Source organism: Chiloscyllium punctatum, chromosome 48, assembly GCF_047496795.1.
Source record: "Chiloscyllium punctatum isolate Juve2018m chromosome 48, sChiPun1.3, whole genome shotgun sequence".
NCBI lineage: Eukaryota > Metazoa > Chordata > Chondrichthyes > Orectolobiformes > Hemiscylliidae > Chiloscyllium > Chiloscyllium punctatum.
In genome coordinates, this window is record NC_092786.1 from 39,506,602 (window position 1) to 39,533,551 (window position 26,950).

Sequence of the window (26,950 nt, forward strand, 5' to 3'; positions counted from 1 at the left end):
TATCACAAAAGCTAGAGTGGAGAAGAGAATAATTTTTCTTATCGCAATGAATTGTTATGACTTTAAAAATTGGTGGGATGCGATTCAGTAGTAACTTTCAAAAGGGAGTTCATTTTCTTTCTCTCTAGAATCTTTTAAAGAAATGCTCCTTTATCTTCTTTCCCCTTCCCCCACTTCCATTTCACTGCTGTTACCTTATGCAGATGGCTGAGATGAGTCAGGATTCTCAGAGGTCAAACCTTGATCTGCGGAAGGAGCTTGATGAGTACAAGGAAAAGAATCGCAGTCAACTGAATGTCCTGCAGCAGCAACTGAAAACCAAAGCCCAGGAGGCTGAGAAATTTCAACTAATAACCAAGAAACTGCAGGATGAGGTAATGTAAGATAACTGTGTTTATTTAACCTTTAACCAATAACCTTTGACCAAAGACTTCTAAAGAAAGTTAAGTTCAGTGGAAAGTTAATCAGCTTTTCTACTTATTCAAAACGCAACACAGGAAACTGATTGATGGTATTAGTAAAATTAAATTTTAGAATGTTCATTTGGACTCAAAGTTCATTTTATAGAAAAAAATTTGAAAAAGTATATTTGCTGTTTACATAATTCTCTTGTTGAACCTAATTGTGTGATATTGTGTTTCTGAACTGTAGAATACACAAGTTCTGTATTATTTAGAAAGCATTTGCAACTTCAATTCTGTCTTAATGTTATGAGTTTTCAATATATTTATGAAAAAGCAATTATTTGCAATACCTACCTAATATCCAAATCATTTTTGCAATAATAGCCCTTCATTTGGTGGGTTTATTTCCACTCAAAACATTTATTTTAACTATTTCAGAATTTGCAGACTTGTAGCTTCTGTTACTTTTAGAACACTCAGATATCCCTGCTGTCTGTTAGAGAAACAAAGAGTGCATTAAAAAAGGAGTCTTACATATTTAGGAATTAGTCAGCTATGGACAAATGGTGAATTTTTGCTCAACAAATTATATTTATATAGCACCTTTAATGGAGAAGGTGTTCTGAGGTATTTTGGTGGCAAGAACAGGAAGGCAGATTACTACCTCAATGGAATCAATTTAGGTACAGGGGCAGTACGTAGAGATCTGGGTGTTCTTGTACACCAGTCAATGAAGGCAAGCATGCAGGTACAGCAGGTAGTGAAGGAGGCTAATAGCATGCTGGCCTTCATAACAAGAGGAATTGAGTATAGAAGCAAAGAGGTGCTTCTGCAGCTGTACAGGGCCCTAGTGAGACCACACCTGGAGTACTGTGTGCAGTTCTGGTCTCCAAATTTGAGGAAAGACATTCTGGCTATTGAGGGAGTGCAGCGTAGGTTCACGAAGTCAATTCCTGGAATGGCGGGATTACCTTACACTGAAAGACTGAAGCGACTGGGCTTGGATTCCCTTGAGTTTAGAAGACTGAGAGGGGATCTGATTGAGACATATAAGATTATGAAAGGATCGGACACTCTGGCAGCAGGAAACATGTTTCCGCTGATGGGTGAGTGCCGAACCAGAGGACACAGCTTAAAAATACGGGGTAGACCATTTAGGACAGAGATGAGGAGAAACTTCTTCACCCAGAGAGTGGTGGCTGTGTGGAATGCTCTGCCCCAGAGGGCAGTGGAGTCCCAGTCTCTGGATTCATTTAAGAAAGAGTTGGATAGAGCTCTCAAAGATAGTGGAATCAAGGGTTATGGAGATAAGGCAGGAAGAGGATACTGATTAGGAATGATCAGCCATGATCACATTGAATGGCGGTGCAGGATCGAAGGGCTGAATGGCTTACTCCTGCACCTATTGTCTATTGTCTTAAAATTGACATTGAGCTACAAAGGGAGCTATTAAGGTCAACAGTTTGGTCAGACAGATGAATGGAGGTAGGAGTCAATAAAATGTGGAGCTGAGAAAACTCAGGTGCGACAGCATTGGAGGAGCAGGAAAGTCAACATTTCGGGTCAGGACACTTCATCAGCCCAGTCCTGATGAAGCGCCAGCACTCAAACCGTTGACTTTCCTGCTCCTACGATGTTGTGTGACCTGCTGTGTTTTTCCAGCTCCATATATTATCGACTCTGACTTGCAGTATCTTCAATCCTAAGTATCACCAGATGGATGAAAGACCTGGGATTGGGCGGGATGTACCGACATGGATAGATTACTAGCTGGCAGAGAGGAAGTAAAGAGTAGGAATAAGCAGGTCATTTCCTGAGTGGCAGTCAGTAACTAGTGGGATACTGCAGATATCAGTGCTTGGATCTCAGTATTCACAATATACGTTAATAACTCAGATGAGGGAACCAAATGTTCTATCTCCAAATTTGCAGATGACACAAAGCAAGGTGGGGAGGTGATCTTTAAGAATGATGCAGATATGCTTCAATGTGTTTTGGATTAGTTGAGTGAGTGGGCAAACACTAGGTAGATAAGTATAATGTGGACAAATGTGAGGTTATGGTAGTGGAAAGGGAAAAGGGCTTATTGTCTGAATCACAATAGATTGGGAGATGCAATGATACCTGGGGGCCCTTGTACATCAGTAATTGATAGGAGGCATGTAGGTGTAGCAGGTGGTGAAGGCAAATGGAATGTTGTTCTTCATAGCAAAGGATTTGAGTACAGCAGCAGGGTTGTCTTCCTCCAACTATATAGAGTTTTGTGAGACTACATCTAGAATATTATGGTCTTGTTACCTTAGCAACAATGTTCTGGCTGTGGAGGGAATGCAACAAAGGTTTAATAGACTGATTCCTGGCAGAACTGACATGTGAAGAGAGACTGGATTGGTTAGGACTACCTGCACTGGAGTTTAGAAGAATAGGACAATCTTAGAAATCTGAAAAATTCTAACAGGCTTAGTCAGAATAAATGCAGAAGGGAAGTTCCTGATGATTAGGGAGTCCTGAAACCAGGGGTCACTGTCTAAGGATGCAGGGTAGGTCCATTTTGGACCGAGATGTGGAGAGATTTCTTGATCCAGAGAGTAGCAAGCCTGTGGAATTCTCTGTCACAGGCAGTTGAGGCCAAAACATTAAATGTAGAAGGAGTCAATAAAATGTGGAACTGGGAAATCTCAGGTGAGACAGCATTGGAGGAGCAGGGAAGTCAACATTTTGGGTCAGGACACTTAATCAGCCCATTCCTGATGAAGCGTCATCATTCAAAACATAGAGGGAGTTAGATATAGTTCTTAGGGATCAAAGGACAAGGGGCTAAAGTGGGTACAGAAGATTGAGTTGGATGATCAGCTATAGTCATGGTGAATGGTGGAGCAGGCTGGATAAACTACTCCTGTTATTTTCTATCTTTCTATTCTAAAGAGCTATTTAAAGGATGGTACGAAAAAACAGAGAATTAGGAATGAATTGCTGAGTTTAGGGCCCTGCAAAGATGCAGCTGTCAATGATTACATGACTAACAACAGGAATATTTAAGGAGAAGGTTATCAGAATCAAGGATGTTGAAGAAGGGAGGGATGAGGTCATGAAGGACTTCAAAACTAAAATGAAAATATTGGATTTGATTTGTTGGTTAACTTGGGAGCCTCTGTAGGTCAATATGTTTCTGTGACTTGGTGCAACTTGGTCATGGGCAGCCGAGTTTTAGTTGTCTTCAATTTATTATTAATTCATCGGATGTGGTTGTTCATGGCAAGGCCGGCATTTATTGCCCATCCCTAATCGCTCAGAGGGCAGTTAAGATTCAACCATATTGTTGTGGGTTTGGAGTTACATGTCGGCTAGACCAAGTAAATTTGGCTGCTTTCCTTCACTAAAAGGTGTTTGTGAACCAGGTGGGATTCTCCAACAATCAACAATGGTTTCATGGTCGTCATTAGACTCTTAATTCCAGGTTTTTGTTATGACGGGATTTGAACCTGGATTCCCAGAACATGACCTGGATCTGTAGGTTAGTTGTCTAGTGATAGTGCCATTAGGCCATTGCCTTCCTTTCAGAGGTGCATGATGGGAGATTGTTCCAATGCACAAACAAGTACGGATGAAGGTTTTAGCAGATGATGAGCTGAGGCAGAGCCATATATTGTTATGGAGGTGCAGCTCGTAATGAGAGTGTGGGCACGTGGTTTGAAGCTTATTTCTGTGCCAGAAATGATGCTACTACTGAAACAGCCTGGTCCAGTCTCAGATAATGCCATTGACTAGAGAATGAGTTTGTAATGGAGACAGAAAACGAAGACTTCCAGTAAACATTTAAACTTCTTCTCATTGTGTAATTGTAAAAGGCAGGGATTAACTTCTCAGCAAAAGATTTACAAACATTCTTTCAAAAGAACCATTCATTCTACACTCCTTTCTTTCCTATTTTGTGTAATAATAAATATTAACTTCAATTAAAATTTTTCCAGATTGTCCAAAGTATATCTGTAAAATGCCAAACATGTTGAGTAACAACATTTAATTTCCTTTACCATTTACGTTTAACGAACATAGTCTTATACATTATTTATAACAATGAATCCTAAAACTGTCCAGTGATTTCCTACTAAAAACAATGGAAATTATGACTAATGGTTAAAGCATTATAATGCCACACTTGAGAACTTTAGGTTCCTTTGTTGCTGTAAAACTTTCTGTAGTCATCTATTAGCTTCAGAGCAAACTGGTTGCTTTGTGGAATTCTTTAATCACAGCCCTGAGATATGAAAATGAGCAGGCTCTCCTACAGTCCACGGTAAGGTTTAAAAGATAGCCATATTGCATCTGGAGACTCTCATTTCATTTACAAATTGGTTTTTGGAGTCAAACCTGATTCAGTGGTCTTATCTTATCCAGCTCCAATCTAGAGATTGATATTTCAGTACAATACTGAAGCAGTACGACAGTGACAAAGATGACATTATTTAGATAAATTTTCAAACTGGGACTCTGGCTGCCTGGTCAGATTCCAAGGCACTTTTAGAACAATGTCCTGAGGTTTTGCTGACATTTACCTCATTGCATTTATGGGGTCTTCCTGTCTGTTTATTGGGTACTGCATTTCCTGACAGTGATATAATTTCGAAAGTTTCAGCACTCTATTGGTTGCAAAATATATTGTGCATCCAAATATTGTGAAAGGCACCATAGCAAGGCTTTTTTTTTGTTTTCTTTTGATGTCCCCGGTAGCCACCTAAACTGATAGTTCTGAAGAAAGATCATGTCAGACTCTAATCTTTAACTGTTTCTTTCTGCTGTGTTTCTGCAGCATTTTCTGCTTTGCTAGTATCAGGACTTCATACTTCCGCTTAGGGAATGCTCTCCCAAAAAATGCTCCTATCTGGTGTTCTGTTGTGTAAATACACAGCTGACTGTAGCTCACCAAACTGGGATTGCAGGAAATCACCTTGTTAGGCCATTGATTAAAAAATATTCTACATAATCTGGATCAGACTTGTTTGAGAGATGATGGTTCAACTCATATTCATTGGTACTTCAACAAGAATCTTGAAAATTACAATTCATGAATGTGTACATCTGCCTTTTGGAACATTTTGAAGTATCTTTACATTTCTAATCAACCAGTTACTTCACTGTGTCCAGACTCTATCAAATGGAACTTTATATTTTCTGCAGAAATTCTGAACTTTGTTGCAAATCATTATAAGGATGCCCCACTTGTAAATTTTAGCAAACTGAAAGCCTACTTGAGGGAGATTATAATGTCATACACTAGGTGCAGGTAGTTCTTCTATAACGTGATGGTTGTGTTCTTGTGCAACCCTGTGTCATAGAAAAATTGCGCTTTAGAAACAGCGCTTAAAGTGTTGGTGATGTCATAGAGTTACAGCCAACAGTTCGTGCTATGCAAACAGTGATCCCAATTCATAAGTCGCGTTACAGGGAATTTGTGTTAACGGAACGTGTGCTATAGCAGAACGACCTGTATTAGTGTTGAGAAAGTTGAGGGATTCTGGAAATTTGCACACCAACTCCGTACATTTGGAATTCTGAAGGGGTTTGTCGGGGTTGATGCGGAGAGGTGGTTTTCTTTTGTGTGAATGTCGAGAACCAAAAAGCATTATCTCAGAGTAAGGAGTCACCTGCTTAAGACAGAGATGAGGAATTTCTTACCTCAAAGGGGAGTGAATCTGTGGCATTCTTGACTGCAGAGACCTGTAGAAGTTGGCTCATTTAGAATACTCAAGGCTGAGATAAATAGATTTTAAATCTGTAATAGAACAGAAGGTTTTGGGAAAATGGACCTGAGAATTATTAAGTTGGCCATGATCTCATTGAAAGGTGAAGCAGACTCGATGGATATAGTTCCTGTTAGAATTAAGGATATGCCAAGTGGGTCTTCCCTGTTAATCTAGCACAGCAGGTCAAGCTGTATCCCGCTCCTCTCGACTCTGATCTCTCGCATCTGCAGTCCTCACTTTCTCCTTCTTCCCTGTTGATCTGGATAGAATCTCTGTAACACTTAGAAAGCATTTGAAGCTAGTATGTAAAAGGCAGTTTTCATGATTATAATGCTGTTTGAGTAGAAGACAAAGCAGGGGGTGGTGGTGAGCTTGTGTTGAACTCAGTTCCCCAGATTTCTGTGCAGCCTTTATCTCAACATTGTTGCAGGAAGTTGGCAATCCTCCATTCCAACTGGGTCTGTTTTTCTGTTCACTTTGTTTTTTTTGTGTGTCGTGGAAGACCAAGCAAAAGTACCAAGTATCAAATTACACTGACTTTCTCTTCATAGAGAAACACCTTCGACTCGCTGCATGCAACTAGATAAATTCTTCCAAAAACCTGGAAAACTTTGTAGATCCTGCTTTTCCAATGTAGTTTATAATGAATGATTTAGAATACATAGGAGAAATCTTATGTACTAATTCTAAAAAAAAGTTTGAACATCAAAAGTGATTAATTATGGAACATTGCTATGAAATACAAAAGAAAGTGAAACACACTCCAAGATTTAATTTCTGCAGAATGAAATCTAGCTCTTTCTTGCATGATTCTCGTTAACCATCTAGCTGCAGTACAGCTAAAAGCTGCAGGATGCCTGGGAAATCATTATTTCTGAGTTTCTGTTCCTCCAGAAATCCTTGCCCTCATTCATCCCTTACCCCAGCAGCTCTCTTTGTATTCCTGAAAAAAATATTAATAACAACCTTTCAGGTTTTGTTAGGTCTGCTGCTTTCTGACCTGTTGAATTTTTCATCCTTATCCGTTTTAATTAACGAGCTTTATTCGAAACTCAAAACTCTTCTGCAAAAAAAGTATAAAGAGTTGTTAAAGGTGAAAAATAAAATATGATAACATCAATTAAAAATTGACATATTCATAAATTCACATTTTATGTTAAAATGATCATCAATAACCAAATTGCCACTCTTTCATCCCCAAAACTCTCTTTGTTTACAGTTATTTCTATAAGCAGTTTCGTCCCACTGGCCAAGATCATATAATCAAGTTACTATGTATTTACTTCCTTCTGTGAAATCTTAAGTGTTGGCTCAGGTCTTATCTATTGCATCCCTCTCCTACAACATAAGAGTGGAAGTTGAGCATCTTTGGCCGGATGTGTGTCTGTTTTAAGTTTGGTTCACTGCTTTTTGAGTGAATTTCTAAATTTTAGTATATTCTAATAAGTGCTGTGGATGTAATTAGAAATAAATACTTGTGGTCATGAAGCTGAAATGTTTTGAATAAAGTTGCTCATTATGTTGGTCAAAGCTGAAAATGTGTTGCTGGAAAAGCGCAGCAGGTCAGGCAGTATCCAAGGAACAGGAGAATCGACGTTTCGGGCATGAGCCCTTCTTCAGGGCTGAAGACGGGCTCATGCCCGAAACGTCGATTCTCCTGCTTCTTGGATGCTGCCTGACCTGCTTCGCTTTTCCAGCAACACATTTTCAGCTCTGATCTCCAACATCTGCAGTCCTCACTTTCTCCATTATGTTGGTCAGTACTGATAAGGTTCCAGTTAAGTGTAATCATCTTACTGCCATCTTTTGGTTGAAAACGGGATCTTTGCTGGTTCACGTCATTATGTAAAATTCCATTTCTTTTTGTTTCCTCATATGTATACCATTCGTAAAAATGGTTAGATAATCATTGGAAGCCTGCTTTCTCCACCACTGCTGCATTGTGACTGTTACCGAGGGGTACCTGACAGCAGTTTTTAGATCAGAGTGATGCTGGAAAAGCACAGCAGGTCAGGCAGCATCCAAGGAGCAGGAAGACCGATGTTTCAGGCAAAAGCCCTTCATCAGTAATGGAGCATTCCCAACGCCTCATCTTCACCATGGACATCCAATCCCTCTACACCTCCATCCACCATGACCAGGGCCTCCAAGCACTCCATTTCTTCCTCTCCCGACGTCCCTAACAGTACCCTTCCACTGACACTCATTCGTTTGGCTGAACTGGTCCACACCCGTAACAATTTCTCCTTCGAATCCTCCCACTTAAAAGAAGATCTAAACTCTGGTTTCCAGCATCTGCAGTCCTCACTTTTGCCTGGAACCTGACAGCAACCCAACACTGTGATTTTCTCTGTGTGTAAATCAGGAGCAACAGTTTTGAATTTAAGCTCCACAGTTTTGGTCCCTGTATCTGAAACACAGCACAAAAAGTTGGGATTAATGGGTCTTCTTCAGGTTGAAATATGGAGTGTCACAAGCTTCAGTCTCAAGGCCTTAATTTTTTACTGTCTGTATTAATGTCTGGGAGAAGGGTGCAAATATCCAAAATTGCTGATTATACAAATATAGGTGGGAGGATCTGTTGTGATGAGGACATAAGCAATCTCTGCAAGGGGTTGTTACTGCATTGAGTGAATGTTTAAAAAGTTAGCAAATGGAGTTTAATGTTCAGTTTATGTGAGGAAAGAAGAATATAGGGAAAGATGGCATTCTGCTGGGAATGGCCGTTAAGGCTTTCAAAAGAGGGAAATGTGTCCTTTTGTGTCCGAGAAGGGTGTAAATGACCTATTCTATTTAACAGTGGCATTTGAAAAGTAATGTTGGCAAAGCTACAGGGAAATCTCAGGGCTGTTTTTTGAGTACTGTCATGGGATCATGTTACGTTCATCAAGAAGGTGGAAGAGACTGGTTTAACATCCCATCGAGAGAGAGCCCCCTCTGACAGTACAACCTTTCCTCATTGCTGCATGGAGTGTCACACAGAGATTATATTTTCAGGTTCTCAAAAGTGGGGCTTGAACACATCACTATTTGATTCAAAGCCAAGGCTGATGCTTTTTCATGCTCATTTAGTTTACAAAACTTTATTATGATGAGGACATAAATAATTTATGAATTCCAGGGGGCAGCTGATATCCTTCACATTTAAATTTATTAATATGGCAATAATCACCAAATAACTAGAATTAAAATAATTTACCTTTGAAATACAAAAGGCTTTAAGCACGTACCAAATCCAATTAAAGAAACATTAACTTTGTTGTGTGTGTCCAGGATGTGTCTTTTTCCTTCAGGTGTTCGGCATTTACAGTTTTTATTCAATAAGCTGTTAATAAGTTCTGGGGCATTTTGGAACAGATGCGACAAATGCGAGAGGAGTTGGAACGCTGTTGTCGTGAACGTGACGAAGTGGTTCTGAAAAGCCAACAACTGAAGCAGAAGGTTAATGACCTTGAGTTTGACCTTGAAAGTAAAGTGCAATTCAAGGACGACCGAAATCGGCAGGTCAAGCAAATGGAGGTGAACGAAAATTAGTGATCAAATTTACTTTTTTTTAAAAACCATTTTGTTTGCAGAAATATTCAGAAAATCGATCACGGTTGTGCATCTGAACCCATGGCTAATTTTGAAATGGTCCAGTTAGTCACTACAATCAAAAGATGAATTGACCTTTCAAAAATTAGGTTTTGCCTTGAAAGGGAGATTAAATATTGCTTGGTTTATTTATTATCGAATTTATTTACTTATTATTTCATATGTATGAAATAAGCATTGATTGAAATCTTAGAGAACTGCTTCAGATCAAACAAGATGGTGCCAATTTTACTGAATAATTAAATGGTTAATATTTTAGTATTAATATAGTGTAACCTTTCCATTTTTACAGTATTTTATGCAAATTAACATTGTTAATTGATTTTAAATATTTAAGATTTTTTTGAAAAACTAGAAGTTTATGCGATGCAGGCTTGACTTATTTGTTCTGTACCTCTGGTCTGAAGAATTTTACACTTAGTGTTTTTGTGCACTAACAGCCATTGCTGAAATGTAATGCATCATACCTGTATAATAGGGGAAAGCAGTTTTATGAGAACAGTTGTTATTTCTGAGCCATTGTACATCTCAACCTGATTTATGTTCCCAGGATAAATTGGCAGAAATGGAGGTGGAACTGGATGAAGAGAGAAGCAATTCAGACCTTCTAACGGATCGCATCAGTAGAGATCGAGAACAGGTAACAAAATCAGTTGTACAAACTGGAGAATAGGTTAGGCTTTGTTGAAATTGATTGATTTGTTGTCACTGCTGTCCAGTCTACAGCATAAGAATTTGTATGAATCAAGAAATAACTACAAGGTAACAAAGTAAAATATGGACAAATTAAGTCAACAAGATAGGGTTCCTCCAATAATTGGCAATATTTCCTGGCATTAAACATTGCATTCAACATCAAAAATACAAACCATTGTGTTGATTTCCCTCTTTATGAACTGTGCTGCAAAGGCTGCTGTTGGATTTGTCAGTTCCATTGTATTTGGGATATGTGCAGGTTTGCCAACAATAAAAATGTACAAACCATTGTTTATAACTCATTATATATTTTACCACTGGCAATGCCAGTGTATGACTTTAATAAATATTTACTGCTAGAAAAAATGTGCATCTCCTGCCTTTGGCCTTGCTCATAAATACAGCAAATCACACCTCTCTCATTCAGACTCATTTGTTTACAGCTCTGAGATGAGACTAAATACATCATTCCAACTCTCCATTGTAATTTCACATAGCTATCAAAATCCTCTCATAAGGTCAGACCAAGCCATTCAGCTTTTGAATTAGATCATGACTCTGTCTCCCTACTGTGCGAGTGTATAATATTCCAAAATGCATGGTGTTACATAACTATGCAAAACTATACCTTAACTCCATTTACACATCTTGGTTCCAAGACCCTTGGAATAGAAATTCTAAATAACATATCTTTGTTGCAAAGTTTCTGGAAGAGTGTAGATGTCTGCATTCTCCAGCGATTATGTTCTTCAAAAAGCATCATTGTGTAAGGCCAAAGAAATGAGGGGTACATTGCAGGCTGCTCAGTATTGTGTTATCCTGAAACCAGCTTTTTTCTTGCAGCAAAATAAATTTGTATAACAGGGAATTGTTCAGTTTCAGGTTCAGTAGTCCTTTGGATTTTAAGTGCCATCTCAGATCACGTCACTTTTGCACTTACCTGTTCTACCTTTGGTGTTGTTTTAAGTCCTCTGGTAATAATGGGGTATATACGTGTTTGAATTGACTGGTGTGAATTGGTAATGAGAATGCCTATCATTGATGCCGTATCAGTTACAGTTTGTAAAGAGATTTGAAAGCTGAGCACATTTAGCTCCATTTCAGTCTACTAGCAATCTCTGTTTTCACTCTGTTGTATGGGAAGGTTGAATAGATAACAGTCCCAAAGCCAAAAATACTAACTAAATTGTACCCATATAATCTGTCCACTTAGACCACAATATTAGAGCTTTTTGTTCCAACATAATATTGTTTTGAAACACTATATTTTGTTTAAATATCAAAGGTGAAACAATTTATTCACTTATACAAAATGACCAAATTGGTTGGTGTTATTTTATAAAGTGAAGCCAACATCTATCCAAATAATTTCTTGCATCATTTCAGAAATCTTAAAAAAAACTGTTCTGTCCCTTGATTTGTTGCCAAATCTTAAGAGAAAATGTTTATGAGCTACAGAATTTTACAACATGTTTCTCTCATTTGATCTTTCTGGCATGTGATCAAAAGAGTCCTTTTAACTTCCACCACCAATAAGATTTTAAGTTTGAAACTGTGGAAAGAGCTTTATTTTCTTATTTCTTACGGACTTCATATGTTTAATTGATGATTTTGTTTGTCAACAATAACGATTTTGATAAATGGAATTGTACTTAATATCCATTAGATTTTGAATTGATGTAAATCATTTTAAATTTTTCTTTGTTAAAGAGTTTGCTTGCCCTAAACATTTTTTTCTAATGCCAAAAGTGTATTTAAAACAGTCGCTTACCTGTTTTTTTATATTCATGATCTAAATCTACTTTGTATATTGATGTTAGATAGTATTTAAACATTATCTTGTTGCAGCAATGCTCCACAGCTATTTTGCTGTCATCTGTGTGGCATGAATGGATTTATATTTGTCTTTACTGTGTCTGAAGCTAAATTATTTTAAAAATGGAAATTGCACTTCATTGGAAACTAAGGAAGGGAGGTCTGTATTTTCTAGAATGTGCCCATTGAAACTCTGAAGACAGTGCACTTTGTTTTGCCAATACATTAATGAGTAAAGCTTTTAAATGTTGAAGTCCCATTGGGACGATAGGGAGAGTCTGAACAGGCTGGGGCTGTTTTCCCTGGAGCGTCAGAGGCTGAGGGGTGACCTCATAGAGGTTTACAAAATTTTGAGGGATATGGATAGGATAAATAGACAAGCTCTTTTCCCTGGGGTGGGGGAGTCAGAACTAGAGGGCATAGGTGTAGGGTGAGAGGTGAAAGATATAAAAGGGACCTCAGGGGCAACTTTTTCACGCAGGGGTGGTACGTGTATGGAATGAGCTGCCAGATGAAGTGGTGGAGGCTGGTACAATTGCAACATTTAAGAGGCATTTGGATGGGTATATGAATAGGAAGGGTTTGGAGGGATATGGGCTGGGTGCTGGCAGGTGGGACTAGATTGGTTTGGGATATCTGGTCAGCATGGACGGGTTGGACTGAAGGGTCTGTTTCCATGCTGTACATCTCTATGACACACAATAAAATTAAGGAGCAACTGGTTCATTTTGTGAGGCCATTGTCAGGGTGTCATTGGAGACAAGCATGGCTTGATTGGAAGGGGTGCTGTTAATTTTAAAGTCCTGAATTTCTGACCCACATTTGTTTCTACTGAATCTCCATGCTGATAAGTATCTTGAAAAATGACTCTCAGCCACTTCAGTTTTACCACTGTCAAATTTATGCTGATGAGAATTAATAACTTTCCATAATTTAGCAATGCTGCCAGAAGGAAATTACTGCTATAATAGGGTGTATAAAATAGACAGTAAGTGCATGAAATGTAATAGAATTGGTACTAAAAGACTTTCAATTCATAAGAATGTCCTGTAATATCAGAAAATACCCAAAAAAGACTTAGATGGTTTAAGAGGGAAAATACAGATTGATAAAAATTGCTTTCAAATCTGTAGCATATTTCCACGTGTTCAGGCCTATGAATAGATAATGAAGTATGACCACTCTTAGTTGTAGGAAACATCAGGTGCCAGTTTGTACACAAGGTCATACACACTGGAAACCTTTGCATGTGACATTAAGTGTTTCCAGAATACTTGTCAAAATGGCTTACTGGTTTATGTTGTGGGATTGACTTATAATTTTTGCCTTAGTTATGTGTTTGGTGAAATGTATCTGTGTTTCAAATCTGGTAAGCAGCATTTGACTTTATAAGTTGCCTTTACAGAACATGTAATGATTGAATTTGCTTAATCATGTTAGATTACAATATTTTTGTTCTGTTTGTTTAGCTAATTAAAAATGATATAATTTCTATTTTGTGTCTATCACTGGACAATATTTCTCCCAAGCATTGTCCCAGACTTCATCCCTGCTCATCATCTATGTTTTATTTTTAAACACACACACTTTCACGTCTGAGTTCTCACTTCACCCCCTTCACCCATACCTGCCATCTCATTTACACAACAATTCCTTTGTATTCTTGTTCTGCTCCTCAGTTTGAGAACAGGGATGTGGGAACCTTTTCTTTCCCTCCCTTCTCTCTTTCTCTCTCCCCCTCCCTCACTGCCCCTCCCTCAAATTCGTCAACACCATTTTGTGAAAGGTAGGTCCTGCCTAACTAACCTTATTGAGTTCTTCGAGAAGGTGACAAAACAGATAGATGAAGGCAAAGTGGTTGATGTGGTGTATGTGGACTTCAGTAAGGCACACAGTTCCACACAGTAGGCTATTGCACAAAATATGGATTTTCAGGATTGAAAGTGATTTAGTGGTTTGGATCAGAAATTGACTAGCTGAAAGAAAAGAGAAGGTGGTGGTTGATGGGAAACATTCACCCTGGAGCTCACTTACCAGTGGTGTTCTGCAAGGATCTGTTTTGGGGCCACTGTTGCTTGTCACTTTTCCAAAAGATCTGGATGTGGGCATAGAAGGATGGGATGATACTAAGTTAGGCAGAGTTGTGGATAGTGCCAGAGGATGTTGTCGGTTACAGAGGGACATAGATAAGATGCAGAGTGGCAAAGGGAGTTTAATGCAGAAAAGTGTGAGGCAGTTCACTTTGGAAGATATAACAGGAATGCAGCATACTGGGCTAATGGTAAAATTCTTGGCAGTGTAGATGAACAGAGATATCTCGGTGTCTAGGTGCATAAATCCCTGAAAGTTGCCACCTAAATTGAAACGTTTGTTAAGAAGGCATATGGTGTATTGGCGTTTATTGGTAGGGGGATTGGGTTGCGGAGTCACAAGGTCATGCTTCAGCTGCACAAGACGTTGGTAAGGCCATACCTGGAGTATTGCGTACAGTTCTGCGCACCACATTATAGGAAGGATGTGGAAACTTTGGAAAGGGTTCAGAGGAGATTTACAAGGATGTTGCCTGGTATGGGAAGGAAGGTCTTACGAGGAAAGGTTGAGGGATCTGAGGCTGTTTTTGTTGGAGAGAAGAAGGTTGAGAGGTAACTTAATCAAAACATGTAGGCTAATCAGAGGGTTAGATAGGGTGGACAGTGAGAGCCTTTTTCCTCGGATGGTGAAGGCTAACACAAGGGGACATAACTTTAAACTGAGGGGAGGTAGATTTAGAACAGATATCAGGGGTAGTTTCTTTACTCAGAGATAGTGGGGCATGGAATGGCCTGTCTGCAACAGTAGTAGACTCACCGACGTTATGGACATTTCAAAGGGCATTGGACAGACATATGGATAATAATGGAACAGTGTAGGTTAGATGGACATCAGATTATTTTCACAGGTCGATGCAACATTGAGGGCCAAAGGCCCTGTACTGTGCTGTGTAATGTTGTATGTTCCTCCTCATCTCTCCCCCTACCTCACACCTCCTCTCTCCCCCTCCCCTCTCCCCCTCCCCTCTCCCCCCCTCTTTGGTTTGTCCAATATGTGTAGGAGGGTTTCCTGACACAATACGTAGACAGGCCAACAAGAGGTGAGGCCATACTGGATTTGGTTCTGGGTAACAAACCAGGACAGGTGTTAGAATTGGAGGTAAGTGAGCACTTTGGGGACAGTGACCACAATTCGGTGACTTTTACTCTAGTGATGGAGAGGGATAAGTGAGCACTGCAGGGCAAGAGTTATAGCTGGGGGCAGGGAAATTATGATGCGGTGAGGCACGACTTAGGATGCGTGGCTTGGAAAAGTACGCTTCAAGGCAAGGGTGCAATCGATATGTGGAGCTTGTTCAAGGAGCAACTATTGAGTGTCCTTGATAAGTATGTACCTGTCAGGCAGGGAGGAAAGGGTCGTGTGAGGGAGCCGTGGTTTAATAAGGAATTGGAATCCCTTGTTAAAGGGAAGAAGGCAGCCTATGTAAAGATGAGGCGTGAAGGTTCAATTGGGGTGACTGAGAGTTATAAGATAGCCAGGAAGGATCTGAAGAGAGAGCTAAGAGCAGCAAGGAGGGGACATGAAAAGTCCTTAGTTGGTAGGATTAGGGAAAACCCAAAGGCTTTCTATAGGTATGTCAGGAATAAAAGAGTGACTAGGGTAGGAATAGGTCCAGTCAAGGATAGTAGTGGGATGTTGCGTGTGGAGGCTGAAGAGATTGGGGAGACACTGAATGAATACTTTTCGTCAGTATTCGCTCAGCAACAGGACATTGTTGCCAATGTGAATACTGAGTCACAATTAATTAGAATGGACGGGTTTGAGGTAAGTAGGGAAAAGGTGTTGGAAATTCTGGAAAGGGTGAAAAAAGATAAGTCCCCTGGGCCTGATGGCATTTATCCTAGGATTCTTTGGGAAGCAAGGGAGGAGATTGCAGAGCCATTGGCCTTGATGTTTATGTCCTCGTTGTCTACAGGAATAGTGCCAGAAGACTGGAGGATAGCAAATGTGGTTTTCTTGTTGAAGAAGGGGAGTAGGGATAACCCTAGTAACTATAGGCCGGTGAGCCTCACTTCTGTTGTGGGCAAAGTCTTAGAGAGAATTGTAAGGGATAGGATTTATGAACATCTGGATAGGAATAATGTGATCAAGGATAGTCAGCATGGTTTTGTGAAGGGCAAATCGTGCCTCACAAACCTTATTGAATTCTTTGAGAAGGTGACTAAGGAGGTGGACGAGGGGAAAGCGGTAGATGTGGTGTATATGGATTTTAGTAAGGCGTTTGATAAGGTTCCCCATGGTAGGCTACTGCAAAAAATACGGAGGTATGGCATTGAGGGTGAATTGGAGGTTTGGATTAGGAATTGACTGGCTGGAAGAAGACAGAGGGTAGTAGTTGATGGTAAAGGTTCATCTTGGAGTGCAGTTACTAGCGGTGTTCCGCAAGGATCTGTTTTGGGACCATTGCTGTTTGTCATTTTTAAAAATGACCTGGAGGAGGGGCTAGAAGGTTGGGTGAGCAAGTTTGCGGATGATACAAAAGTCGGTGGAGTTGTTGACAGTGAGGAAGGATGTGTCAGGTGACAGCGGGATATAGGTGAGCTGCAGAGCTGGGCAGAAAGGAGGCAAATGGAGTTCAATGTGGGTAAGTGTGAGGTGATTCACTTTGGCATGAGTAACAAAAAGATGGGGTACTGGGCTAATGGTCGGATACTTGGTAGTGTGGATGGACAGAGGGATCTTGGTGTCCAAGTACACAGATCTCTGAAAGTTGCCACCCAGGTAAATAGTGCGGTGAAAAAGGCATATGGCGTACTGGCTTTTATTGGTAGAGGAATTGAGTTCCGGAGTCCTGAGGTCATGTTGCAGTTGTATAAGACTCTGGTGCGGCCGCATCTGGAGTATTGTGTGCAGTTTTGGTCGCCATACTATAGGAAGGATGTGGAGGCACTGGAACGGGTGCAGAGGAGGTTTACCAGGATGTTGCCTGGTATGGTAGGAAGATCGTATGAGGAAAGGCTGAGGCACTTGGGGCTGTTTTCATTGGAGAAAAGAAGGTTTAGGGGTGACTTGATAGAGGTGTACAAGATGATTAGGGGTTTAGATAGGGTTGACCATGAGAACCTTTTTCCACGTATGGAGTCAGCTGTTACAAGGGGGCATAGCTTTAAATTTAGGGGTGGTAGGCGTCAGACAGATGTTAGGGGTAGATTCTTTACTCAGCGAGTCGTGAGTTCATGGAATGCCCTGCCAGTAGCAGTGGTGGACACTCCCTCTTTATGGGCATTTAAACGGGCATTGGATAGGCATACGGAGGATAGTGGACTAGTGTAGGTTAGGTGGGCTTGGATCGGCGCAACATCGAGGGCCAAAGGGCCTGTACTGCGCTGTATTTTTCTATGTTCTATGACTCCTCTCTGCTGCTCTCTCTCCCCCTCCCTGATTCCTCCTCCTCTCTTCCTCCCTCACTCCTCTCTACCCCACCCTCCCCTTCCCTCTCCACCCCTTCTTCTCGCACCCTCTCTACTCCACCTTCCCCTCAACCCCCTCCCCCTCTGTCTCTCCCTCACACCCACTCTTCCCCTCCCTCTCTTTCTCCTTTTCCCACTTCTGTGCTCTCCCTTTCTCCTGCCTCTCCCTTCCCCTCCTTCATCATTCCGTATCTTCCCTTACCACCTTCTCCCTTTCCCTCCCCCGTTCCCTCTACCACTGCCCCTCTCTCCCACTCTCCCTCCCCAATTCTTGCCCTACCCTCTTCCTCTCTTCCTCCTTCTCTGTGTCTCTCTGTTTCCCCCTTCCCATGCCAGTAGCATTAACTAGGATCATCCTGTTCAAAACTGGAAATCCTGAATTGAATTGAATTGAATTTATTGTCACATGTACCAAGGCACAGTGAAAATCTTTGTCTTGCAAGCAGTGCAGGCAGATCACATAGTTAAGTAGCATAGATAAGTAAGTAATAGATAAACAGCAGCAAAAACAAAAACACAGGTGCAGGCGAATGCTAAGAGTTTGTAAGTCCATTCAGTATTCTAACAACAGTCGGGTAGAAACTGTTGCAAACCAGGCTGGTGTATGTGTTCAGGCTTCTGCACCTTCTCCCCGATGTAGAGGTTGTCGAAAAACATTGCCAGAGTGGGATGGATCTTTGAGAATGCTGGCTGCCTTTCCTTGACAGCGAGCCTGGTAGTTGGATTCTATAGATGGGAGGTTGGCCTTTGTGATTGTCCGGGCCGAGTTCACCACTCTCTGGAACAACCTGCGATCTTGAATGGTACAGTTGCCATACCAGGTAATGATACACCCAGACAGAAGGCTCTCGATGCATCTATAAAGTTGGCACAGGTATTCGCTGTCACATCAAATTTCCTCAGCTGTCTGAGGAAGAAGAGATGTGATTGGGCCTTTGTAACTGAAAAAGGCATGGGGAGTTTTAGAGGGATTTGGGCCAAATGGAAGCAAGTGGAACTAGTTCAGTTTGGGAAACATTGTTTGGCATGGACTAGTTGGACCAAAGGGTCTGTTTCTATACTATATGAAAATAGAATCTCATAACCAACTGCTGTAATTCATTCATGTGAAAAACGTCCAGCGTCACGTGTTCTTGTTGCCATGAGCAGTAAGGACGTTACTGCGGCAATGGTGCAGTATAAGGATGAGAAGCCTGCCTCACATTCCCCATCACCGGTGCCCTCTGATGAGATCCCTGCTGAATACACTGCACCTGTGACACCACTGAGACCAGGTGTTGGCTGCAGCTAAATGAGAGTGTGGAAATGAGCTCCCACAAGCCTGAACACAAACTAAAATGTCATTAGCTTTGCCTGCTTTAAGCTTGTTCCATTGTGCTGATTCAGGTCCCTCTAGCATTTATCGGCACTGTGGTTATACAGGGGGAGAGCAGAATTCATAAACTCAGAGATTAGCTAATCAGTTTGTGCAAGAAAGGGAATAAATGCTAATATTCAAATCCGAGCAACAAACCTGACCTTCGGATTGTGGAATATGTTTTTGTGAAATGGCTCCAATGCTGCATTTTGTTTGTTTGAAACTCCAAAGTTAAAAGGGTAATTATATTACTCACACACTTAAGATGCAATTTTTATTGCATTCTGACACTTAATGATGTTTGTAAAATAATGATAAACATGGCCTGTGGGTACACTGTGTACTTTTATTTCACTGATTTTTTTAATGATTGAAATTTCAGTTGACCTTGTGGTTGTATAGTGTGATTAGACTGCAGTATATTTACCTAGGCGATAATAACATGTGAATATGTTCTTGTAATTAATACGTACTTTTATTTAAATGTTCCTTTAATCTATTTGGGGGTGTATACACAGTTTTTGCTCTGAAGACTCTCAGGCACTTAGTCCTGCTTTGAAACTATTCTGACTTCATCTCTTTTCACTGACTGGCATTGGCTATTATTGTTTAGAGAAAATTTGGAAATAATACTCATCATTAAGAAAATATGAGCATCAAATGACCATTCCATAACATTCCTGACTATTAAAGTACACTGTTTCTTGGCAAAGTCATATGTTTTTCTTCCACTGCTATTTTAACTAACTTTTCGAATAGTGACAAGTGATTGCATTTGAATATTTTATTCACTTCAAAATAATATCTTTATTATCTTTCTGAAGCAAAAGCATCTGTATTATCAATCAAAGGACTAGGTTCCAATGCAAATATATTCCATAATGTTCGCTACGTTGCTCCCCATTTTTAAGACTTACTCACTGTATAATGTATTTATGTAGTGGGCCTGCTGATGTTACTGCTGGACAAATTGGATCCCAGAATGAAATCTGATTTGATAGTTTTTAAAAATTTAATGTGGCAGTCATTCACTGAACCATAAGGCTGCAGAATTTCTGTAACAATAAAATTGAACTTTATTGCACAAAGGAACAATAAAACAGAATCAAGTTACCCAAATATAAAACATATCTTAAAAGTTCTTGAAGCACAGGAAAACAAAGTTTCATGTATTTCCTGCTATCATCACTTTGCAGTGATTCAAATCTAGAGAAATCACTCTTCTATATCAAATCTTTAGGTTTGGCTTAACTCCTCAATTCAGCCCTGTGAACTGTGGGCGGCACGGTGGCCCAGTGGTTAGCACTGCTGCTTCACAGCACCAGAGACCCAGGTTCAATTCCCGTCTCAGGCGACTGACTGTGTGGAGTTTGCACGTTCTCCCCGTGTCTGTGTGGGTTTCCTCTGGGTGCTCCGGTTTCCTCCCACAGTCCAGGTGAATTGGCCATGCTAAATTGCCCCTAGTGTTAGGTAAGGGGTAAATGTAGGGGTATGGGTGGGCTGCACTTCGGTGGATCGGTGTGGACTTGTTGAGCCGAAGGGCCTGTTTCCACACTGTAATGTAATCTAATCTAATCTAGAAAGCTCCTGAAACTGAAGGCTTAAACTTTCCCAGTCTTTTAATAATCTGAAGATTTCCAAGGCACTCTTGGTCTGGAAATTTAACAAATCAAACTTTTATACCAACATAACTGGGCTTTCCCTAAACGATCCTAAAGCTGTGTTGGCTTCTGACCCCTGTCAACTTCGTTAGAAAAAACTAGCCTAGAAGCTTTCAGTATGTTCAGAAGAAGGGTCACCGCACCAGAAATGTTAACTCTGATTTCTCTCCACTGATGTTGCCAGACCTGCTGAGTTTTTTCAGAATTTTTGCTTTTGTTTCTGATTTCCAGCATCCACAGTTCTTTCAGGGTTTTTTAAGCTTTCAATCCCTCTTTTTTTTTCCCAAGTTAAAATGATTCTTTGATTATTATAACCCAAAAGCAAGCCTAATGTTCATTCCCCGTCATAAACCCCCACACTATAAATAATTTGCTATTAACATTGCAGGCGTTTTGTAGTCACTTGCTGTCTGGCACATTTTGGATGAAATCCAGGAGGACACTCTGACCTTTTTGTAAACTCTTCTCAAAATTGATCAGCACCCGTAGAAACTCTGCGGTGTGGAAGCAGGCCATTCGGCCCAGAGAGTCCACAATGACTCTCCAAAGAGCATCCCACCCCCCTACCCTATCTCTGTTATCTGTGTTTACCATGCACCAATTCACCCATCCTGCATATCTTTGGACTGTCGGAGGAAACCAGAGCACCCAGAGGAAACTCACGCAGACCCTGGGAGAATGTGAAAACTGCATACAGACAGTCACTCAAGGGTAGAATTGAACATGGGTTCCTGGCATTGAGAGACAACAATGTCAACCACTCAGCCACCATGTCACCTCATACACCACTCGCTTCAACTCCAAAAATTATGTATTTATCTGTAAAACATGCTGATTTCATCACAATTAACAACTGCATTGAAAGCTGGTGTTGCCGCTTACGTTACTTTGCTTACTAAGTCAGCATTCTATATTTGCTGGTGATTCCTTAGCAATGAATGACATGGATGGCAAACTCTGTGTTTCTAATGTTATACAAGTATTGCTTGCAACTACTGTACTTTGAAAAATTAATCAATACCCTGGACTACTGTCTGCTTCTCACTATTGAACTTGAGACTGTGTTGGCAACAACAGGGAGATAATTCTGTTGAAGCAGCTGTGTGCAATCATAAACCTTCTTACAAATTTTTCTTCCCCTCACACAGCCTCTGTCAAAGATTCAGATAAAGACCTTGAGGAATGAGACTTTTAAGTCAGACATGAGGGCATTAAAGCATCAGAATTTGATTTTGAAATTGAAGTTGATTTCTGTCTATCTCAAGTGTCAGCTTCAGAAACATGTTTGTAAGTTTTAAGAGCAGAAGAAAGCCACTCATCCCACTAACATTTACTGGCATTGGAAGCAGTCCAGAGACAGGTTCACTGGGTTGATCTAGGTATGGAAGGATTTCTTTCTGAGGGGTTGAGTAGTTTGAACGAGTACTCATTGGAGTTCAGAAGAATGAGAGGCAATCCTTACTGAAACCTATTTAATCTGAAAGGGCTTGTCAGGGTGTATGCTGAGGGGTTGTTTTCCCTTGTGAAAGAGCTTGGATCACAGAACATAATGTCAGAGTGCAGGGTCACCTATTCCAGACAGAAATGAGGGAGCACTTTCTTCTCTGAGTGTAGTGAAGCTGAAGAATTATTTACTGCAGAAGGCTGTACAGTCTGGTTCACCGAGTATATTTCAAGGTTGATGTAGACCTAACCCATTCAATGAGGTCATAGTTGATCTGACAATCCTCAATTTCATTTTTCTGTTTTAAACACCCACGCCCCCCCCAACCCTTGATTCCCTTACAGATTAGAAACTGTCTATCTCAACTTTGAAATATACTCAGTGAACCAGACTGTACAGCCTTCTGCAGTAAGTAATTCTTCAGCTTCACTACACTCTGAGAGAAGAAAGTGCTCCCTCATTTCTGTCTGAAATGGGTGACCCTGCACTCTGACATTACGTTCTATGTTCCAAGCTCTTCCACAAGGGAAAGCAACCACTCAGCATACACCCCGACAAGCCCTTTTAGATTAAATAGGTTTCAGTAAGGATTGCCTCTCATTCTTCTGAACTCCAATGAGTACTGGTTCAAACTACTCAATCCCTCAGAAAGAAATCCTTCCATACCTAGATCAACCCAGTGAACCTGTCTCTGGACTGCTTCCAATGCCAGTAAATGTTTTGTTAGATAAGGAAAGAGAATTGTTCACAATATTTTCAGTTTAGTCTAACTTGTGTGTTGTATAGTTTTAGTAAGACTTCTCTACTTTTGTGCTCCATTTCAATTGAAATAAAGCCCAAAATTCCATTTGCCTCCCCTACTATCTGCTGAATTTGCATGCTCGATGTTTTGTGGTTTATACATGAGGACCTCCCAAATTCCTCTATGTTGAAGCTATCTGCAGCCATTCTCCATTTATATAATCAATGAAGAGTGCCTATAAGGGAGACTAATCACAAGGTGCTATGCATTTTCAATACTGTAGGAACCAGAATAAATAGGTGAAACATATTTTACTGTTATGGAAACCAAGTTTTGTTCTGGAAGACTTGATCATTTACCTAACTTATTCGATATCTTACATTGATATGATTTGTCGATGTTGATATAAGGTTAAGGAAAGTAGATAATGGGTATTAATTGTTTTTGAGTCAAAATTAATAAGGGGCAGCTGGGAAACTGAGTATCCTGGTTGAGAGTTACAGAACTGAGTGTCAATTAACTATCTTCACAAAGAAAGCACGTCTTGGTTGCTACCTCATTGCCAGTTTGGAGTCTTTTAAAAGTTGATGTTTAGACATAAGTTAGCAAAAGAAGTTAATATTTCAGTCATCGTAATAAGTAATTTAAAGTGCAGCCTCCAGAATCCGAGCTTGGAAATAATTAACGTGTTTTAATTCTCTTAAATCAGTACTCTCCTTGTCTCTTTCCTAAATCAGGTGCAGCTGCAATTATTTTGGATCCCATTGTGACTGTCACCTTGGCATAGCTTGTCAGATAATTTTGGAATCTAAAAATAGGAGTCTCTTGTTTAAACAGCCATTTTTGTATTGTATTGTGATGAATTGGTGGACCAGGGGTTAAACGTTATGTTCTGATTCATTGTTATTACTAAAAGGAGTGTGTCTCAGGGCAGGGGTGGGGGATGTTGAGTTTTCATGCAATAAAAACCACAGCTGAAACTGATCCTAATCAGAATTTGAGCTACAAGCGGTTTTGATTTATTTGGGAGATGCATTTCTGGATCTATTGAAGGGAATAATTCATTCCAGACAGAAAACAGGAGGAATCTGGACATCAAGTATTAAAAGGAAACTATTCCATTCATCATGAAAAATAATGAAGGGAATGGAACAGAGCAAGAAGAAAGGAATTCAGCGCATGATGTTAGAACATAGGACCATAGCAGCACCTGTTAAGTGTTTTAATTTGAAGTAAATTTGGGAATAATAAGTTGCTTTTCCAAAAAAGGGAAGTAAACTTTGAGATCTTTGGGAATAAATAGTTCAGGGATGGAGATGACTAGAATTGATATTGCAAAGTGATCATTCCTGTTATTGTCTGTATCAAATATTTTAGATTGGTTTTACAGTTATATCTTCAAAACTGCAACAGCAAAGTTTCAAATCCAGTTTGGAAGAATAAAATCTGAAATGATTTGGTAAATGTTCTTATAAAATCAAACACAATAATTGTGTTAGAAGTATGCTGTAATTAGGTGTTTTACAGTAACAGTCGACTTTCTGGTGGGAATTATGAGCAGGTGATATGAGCAGCATAACTTGAGGGGAAATAGGACATTTGGCCCTGATTTTAGAGGCAAGGCACAGCAAGTATTTTTATTTTCCTAGGGATCTTTAATTTTAAACATTAAAGTTGTGCTTTTCAGCAATAGACATGCTACTCCGCTCATTGTTCTGTAAGAAGATAATCAGCCTAGTCCATTTTTGTTCTGTTTGTGCTCACAATGTGTAGGGCCAATTCAGAGCAGGTTCAGAGTTCAAACCAGTGAAAATGCATTTTTTTAAAAATGGGCCACATAAGTCATTAAACTTAAGTTAATTTTTAGTTCTATTATTATCATTAGTTCCTGAATTTAAATGCATTGTAAGTAAATTGAAACTTAATTGAGTACAAGAGTAGCAGATGATCTCTTTCTGGGCCTGCTCCTGGGCCTGGCTACAGTAGCCACCTGCATGTCCACCCAATGGGCTGTGGTGGGAGTTATAATTCCTGACTGCCTGCCTCTCTTCTACAGCTACATTTGTGTCCGTGTTTCCTTGGAGAGGGAGCATGTGGTGTCCACCAAGATCCTCAGTGCCTTTTGAGAGAGGTGGGCAGTGTTTGCCCTGGAGTGCACTATCTATTGCTCCAAGACTATTTTAATTTAGTTCTCTCTATTGTTTCCTTTCACCTCATTTATTTTTTGTTGTTGTTGCATTGTCCCTTTTGGATTCTTGCAGTTTAATTGTTTAATTAATCAAACAGGTCATAGAGTAATTGAGTTGTACACCATGGATCATGCCAACTAGATATCAAACCTAATCTAGTCCCATTTGCCAGCATTTAGTCCATATTCCTCTAAACACTTCCTATTCATATGCACATGCAGGTGCCGTTTTAATGTTGTAACTGTACCAGCCTCCACCATCTCTTCTGGCAGCTCATTCCAAACATGCACCACACTCTGAAAGCATTGCCCTTTAGGTCCCTTTTAAATCATTCCCCCTCTCGCCTTCGGCTTATGCCCTCTAATTCTGGATTCTCCCACCCTGAAAAAAAGGCCTAGGCTATTCACCATATCCAAGCCCCTCATGATTTCATAAACCTGTATAAGCTCACCCCTCAGCCTCTGAAGTTCCAAGGAAAATAGCTCCAGCCTATTTAGCCTCTCCCTGTAGCTCAAACCCTCCAACCCTGGCAACATCCTTGTAAATTTTTTCTGCACCCTTTCAAGTTGGAACTGTGGGTTTATGTAAAAAGCAAAGTTTGCAATCCCCCATCAGTGGAAGATTGGCTTGTTCAGAAGGAAATGGTGGAAACCTGTTTGTGCTAAATTACAAATTTACAATAAAACCCAAATAAACCTGAGGTTTCTTTTACTGCCTAATTCAATGCCTGGATATTGATCTATGAAATAGCAGTAAAACCTACTTCCTATGAAAGAAGAAGAAAAAAGAAGTCCACTTGTTCCATAGATTAATTGTGGAGCATTTAGTTTAGTTCGTGCTCCTGTGTACCTTACACACATGACCATCTACCAGAATGAAGTGCTAGCAAATTAACCCAGTGTGTTTACTTTGTAGAATGGAAGCAGGTCATTTGACCAATTGTGTCCCCATCAGTTGACAAGTAACCATTCTGTTCTCAACATTTATTAAAGCACCTGAATCCATCACCTGTGCTTTAGTTAACTCTACTGACTATTGCACTGACATCCTCCACCTTCCATAAACTTGAGCTCATACAAAATTCTGCTGCATGTATTGTAACTGGCATCAACCTAATCATCCACCACCCCTCTGCTCACCATTGGTCCCCAGGTCTGCAACACCTTGATGTTAAAATTTATGTGCTCATCTTTAAATGCTCCCCTTCAGCTGTGCAATCTCTGAGAAATCTGTGCACTTCCAAATTGATTGTTGATTTGCCAATTCCAATTTCCTTTTCTCCATCATCAATAGGTGTGTCCTCAGATGCCTGAGCCTTCATCTCTGAAATTCGTTCCCTACATTTCTGCACCTCTTTTAGAACCCTCTTGATGACTACCTCTTGACCACTTGCCTTAATATCTGTATGTGTAGCTTGGCAGGCTAACTTGTCTGATAATGTTCCTAATCCTTGGGACGTTTTAATTCTCAAAAGGTGCGATTTAAACGCAAGTTGCAGAATAAATGGGTCCATCTTATGAAGGCCATGTGAATAATTCAGTGTTGTTGAAGGTGTAAGTCAGTGTTGTGACTCTTTTCTGAACCATTTTCAAAGTGTGTATGAGGAGAAATGATTGATTTACTGATGTGTGTCAAGTATAATCTGTTGATCACAGGATCGTGGCATTCTGAAGCAGATCACATGCTTCACTTAATAATTGCACTGTTCAGTGAACCAGACAAAACCAGAAGGCCAGACACTAATTCTAGAGTTACAATTTCAACTCATTCTCTTGGAAATTTTTTACTTGCAATGACTAAAAT

The 26,950-nt window shown here is 40.2% G+C and overlaps 1 protein-coding gene across 4 annotated transcripts in view; it reads left to right on the plus strand.

Moving 5' to 3' along the window:
• cgnl1 (cingulin-like 1) overlaps window positions 1–26,950 on the plus strand; it is a 157,778-nt gene that overhangs the window by 111,890 nt on the left and 18,938 nt on the right. For all 4 annotated transcript variants that reach the window (XM_072565011.1, XM_072565010.1, XM_072565013.1 and 1 more), the window contains 3 exons: window positions 204–374; window positions 9,506–9,667; window positions 10,293–10,382. In XM_072565011.1, coding sequence (XP_072421112.1) covers window positions 204–374; window positions 9,506–9,667; window positions 10,293–10,382 — 423 coding nt within the window. The remainder of the gene's footprint in view (window positions 1–203; window positions 375–9,505; window positions 9,668–10,292; window positions 10,383–26,950) is intronic.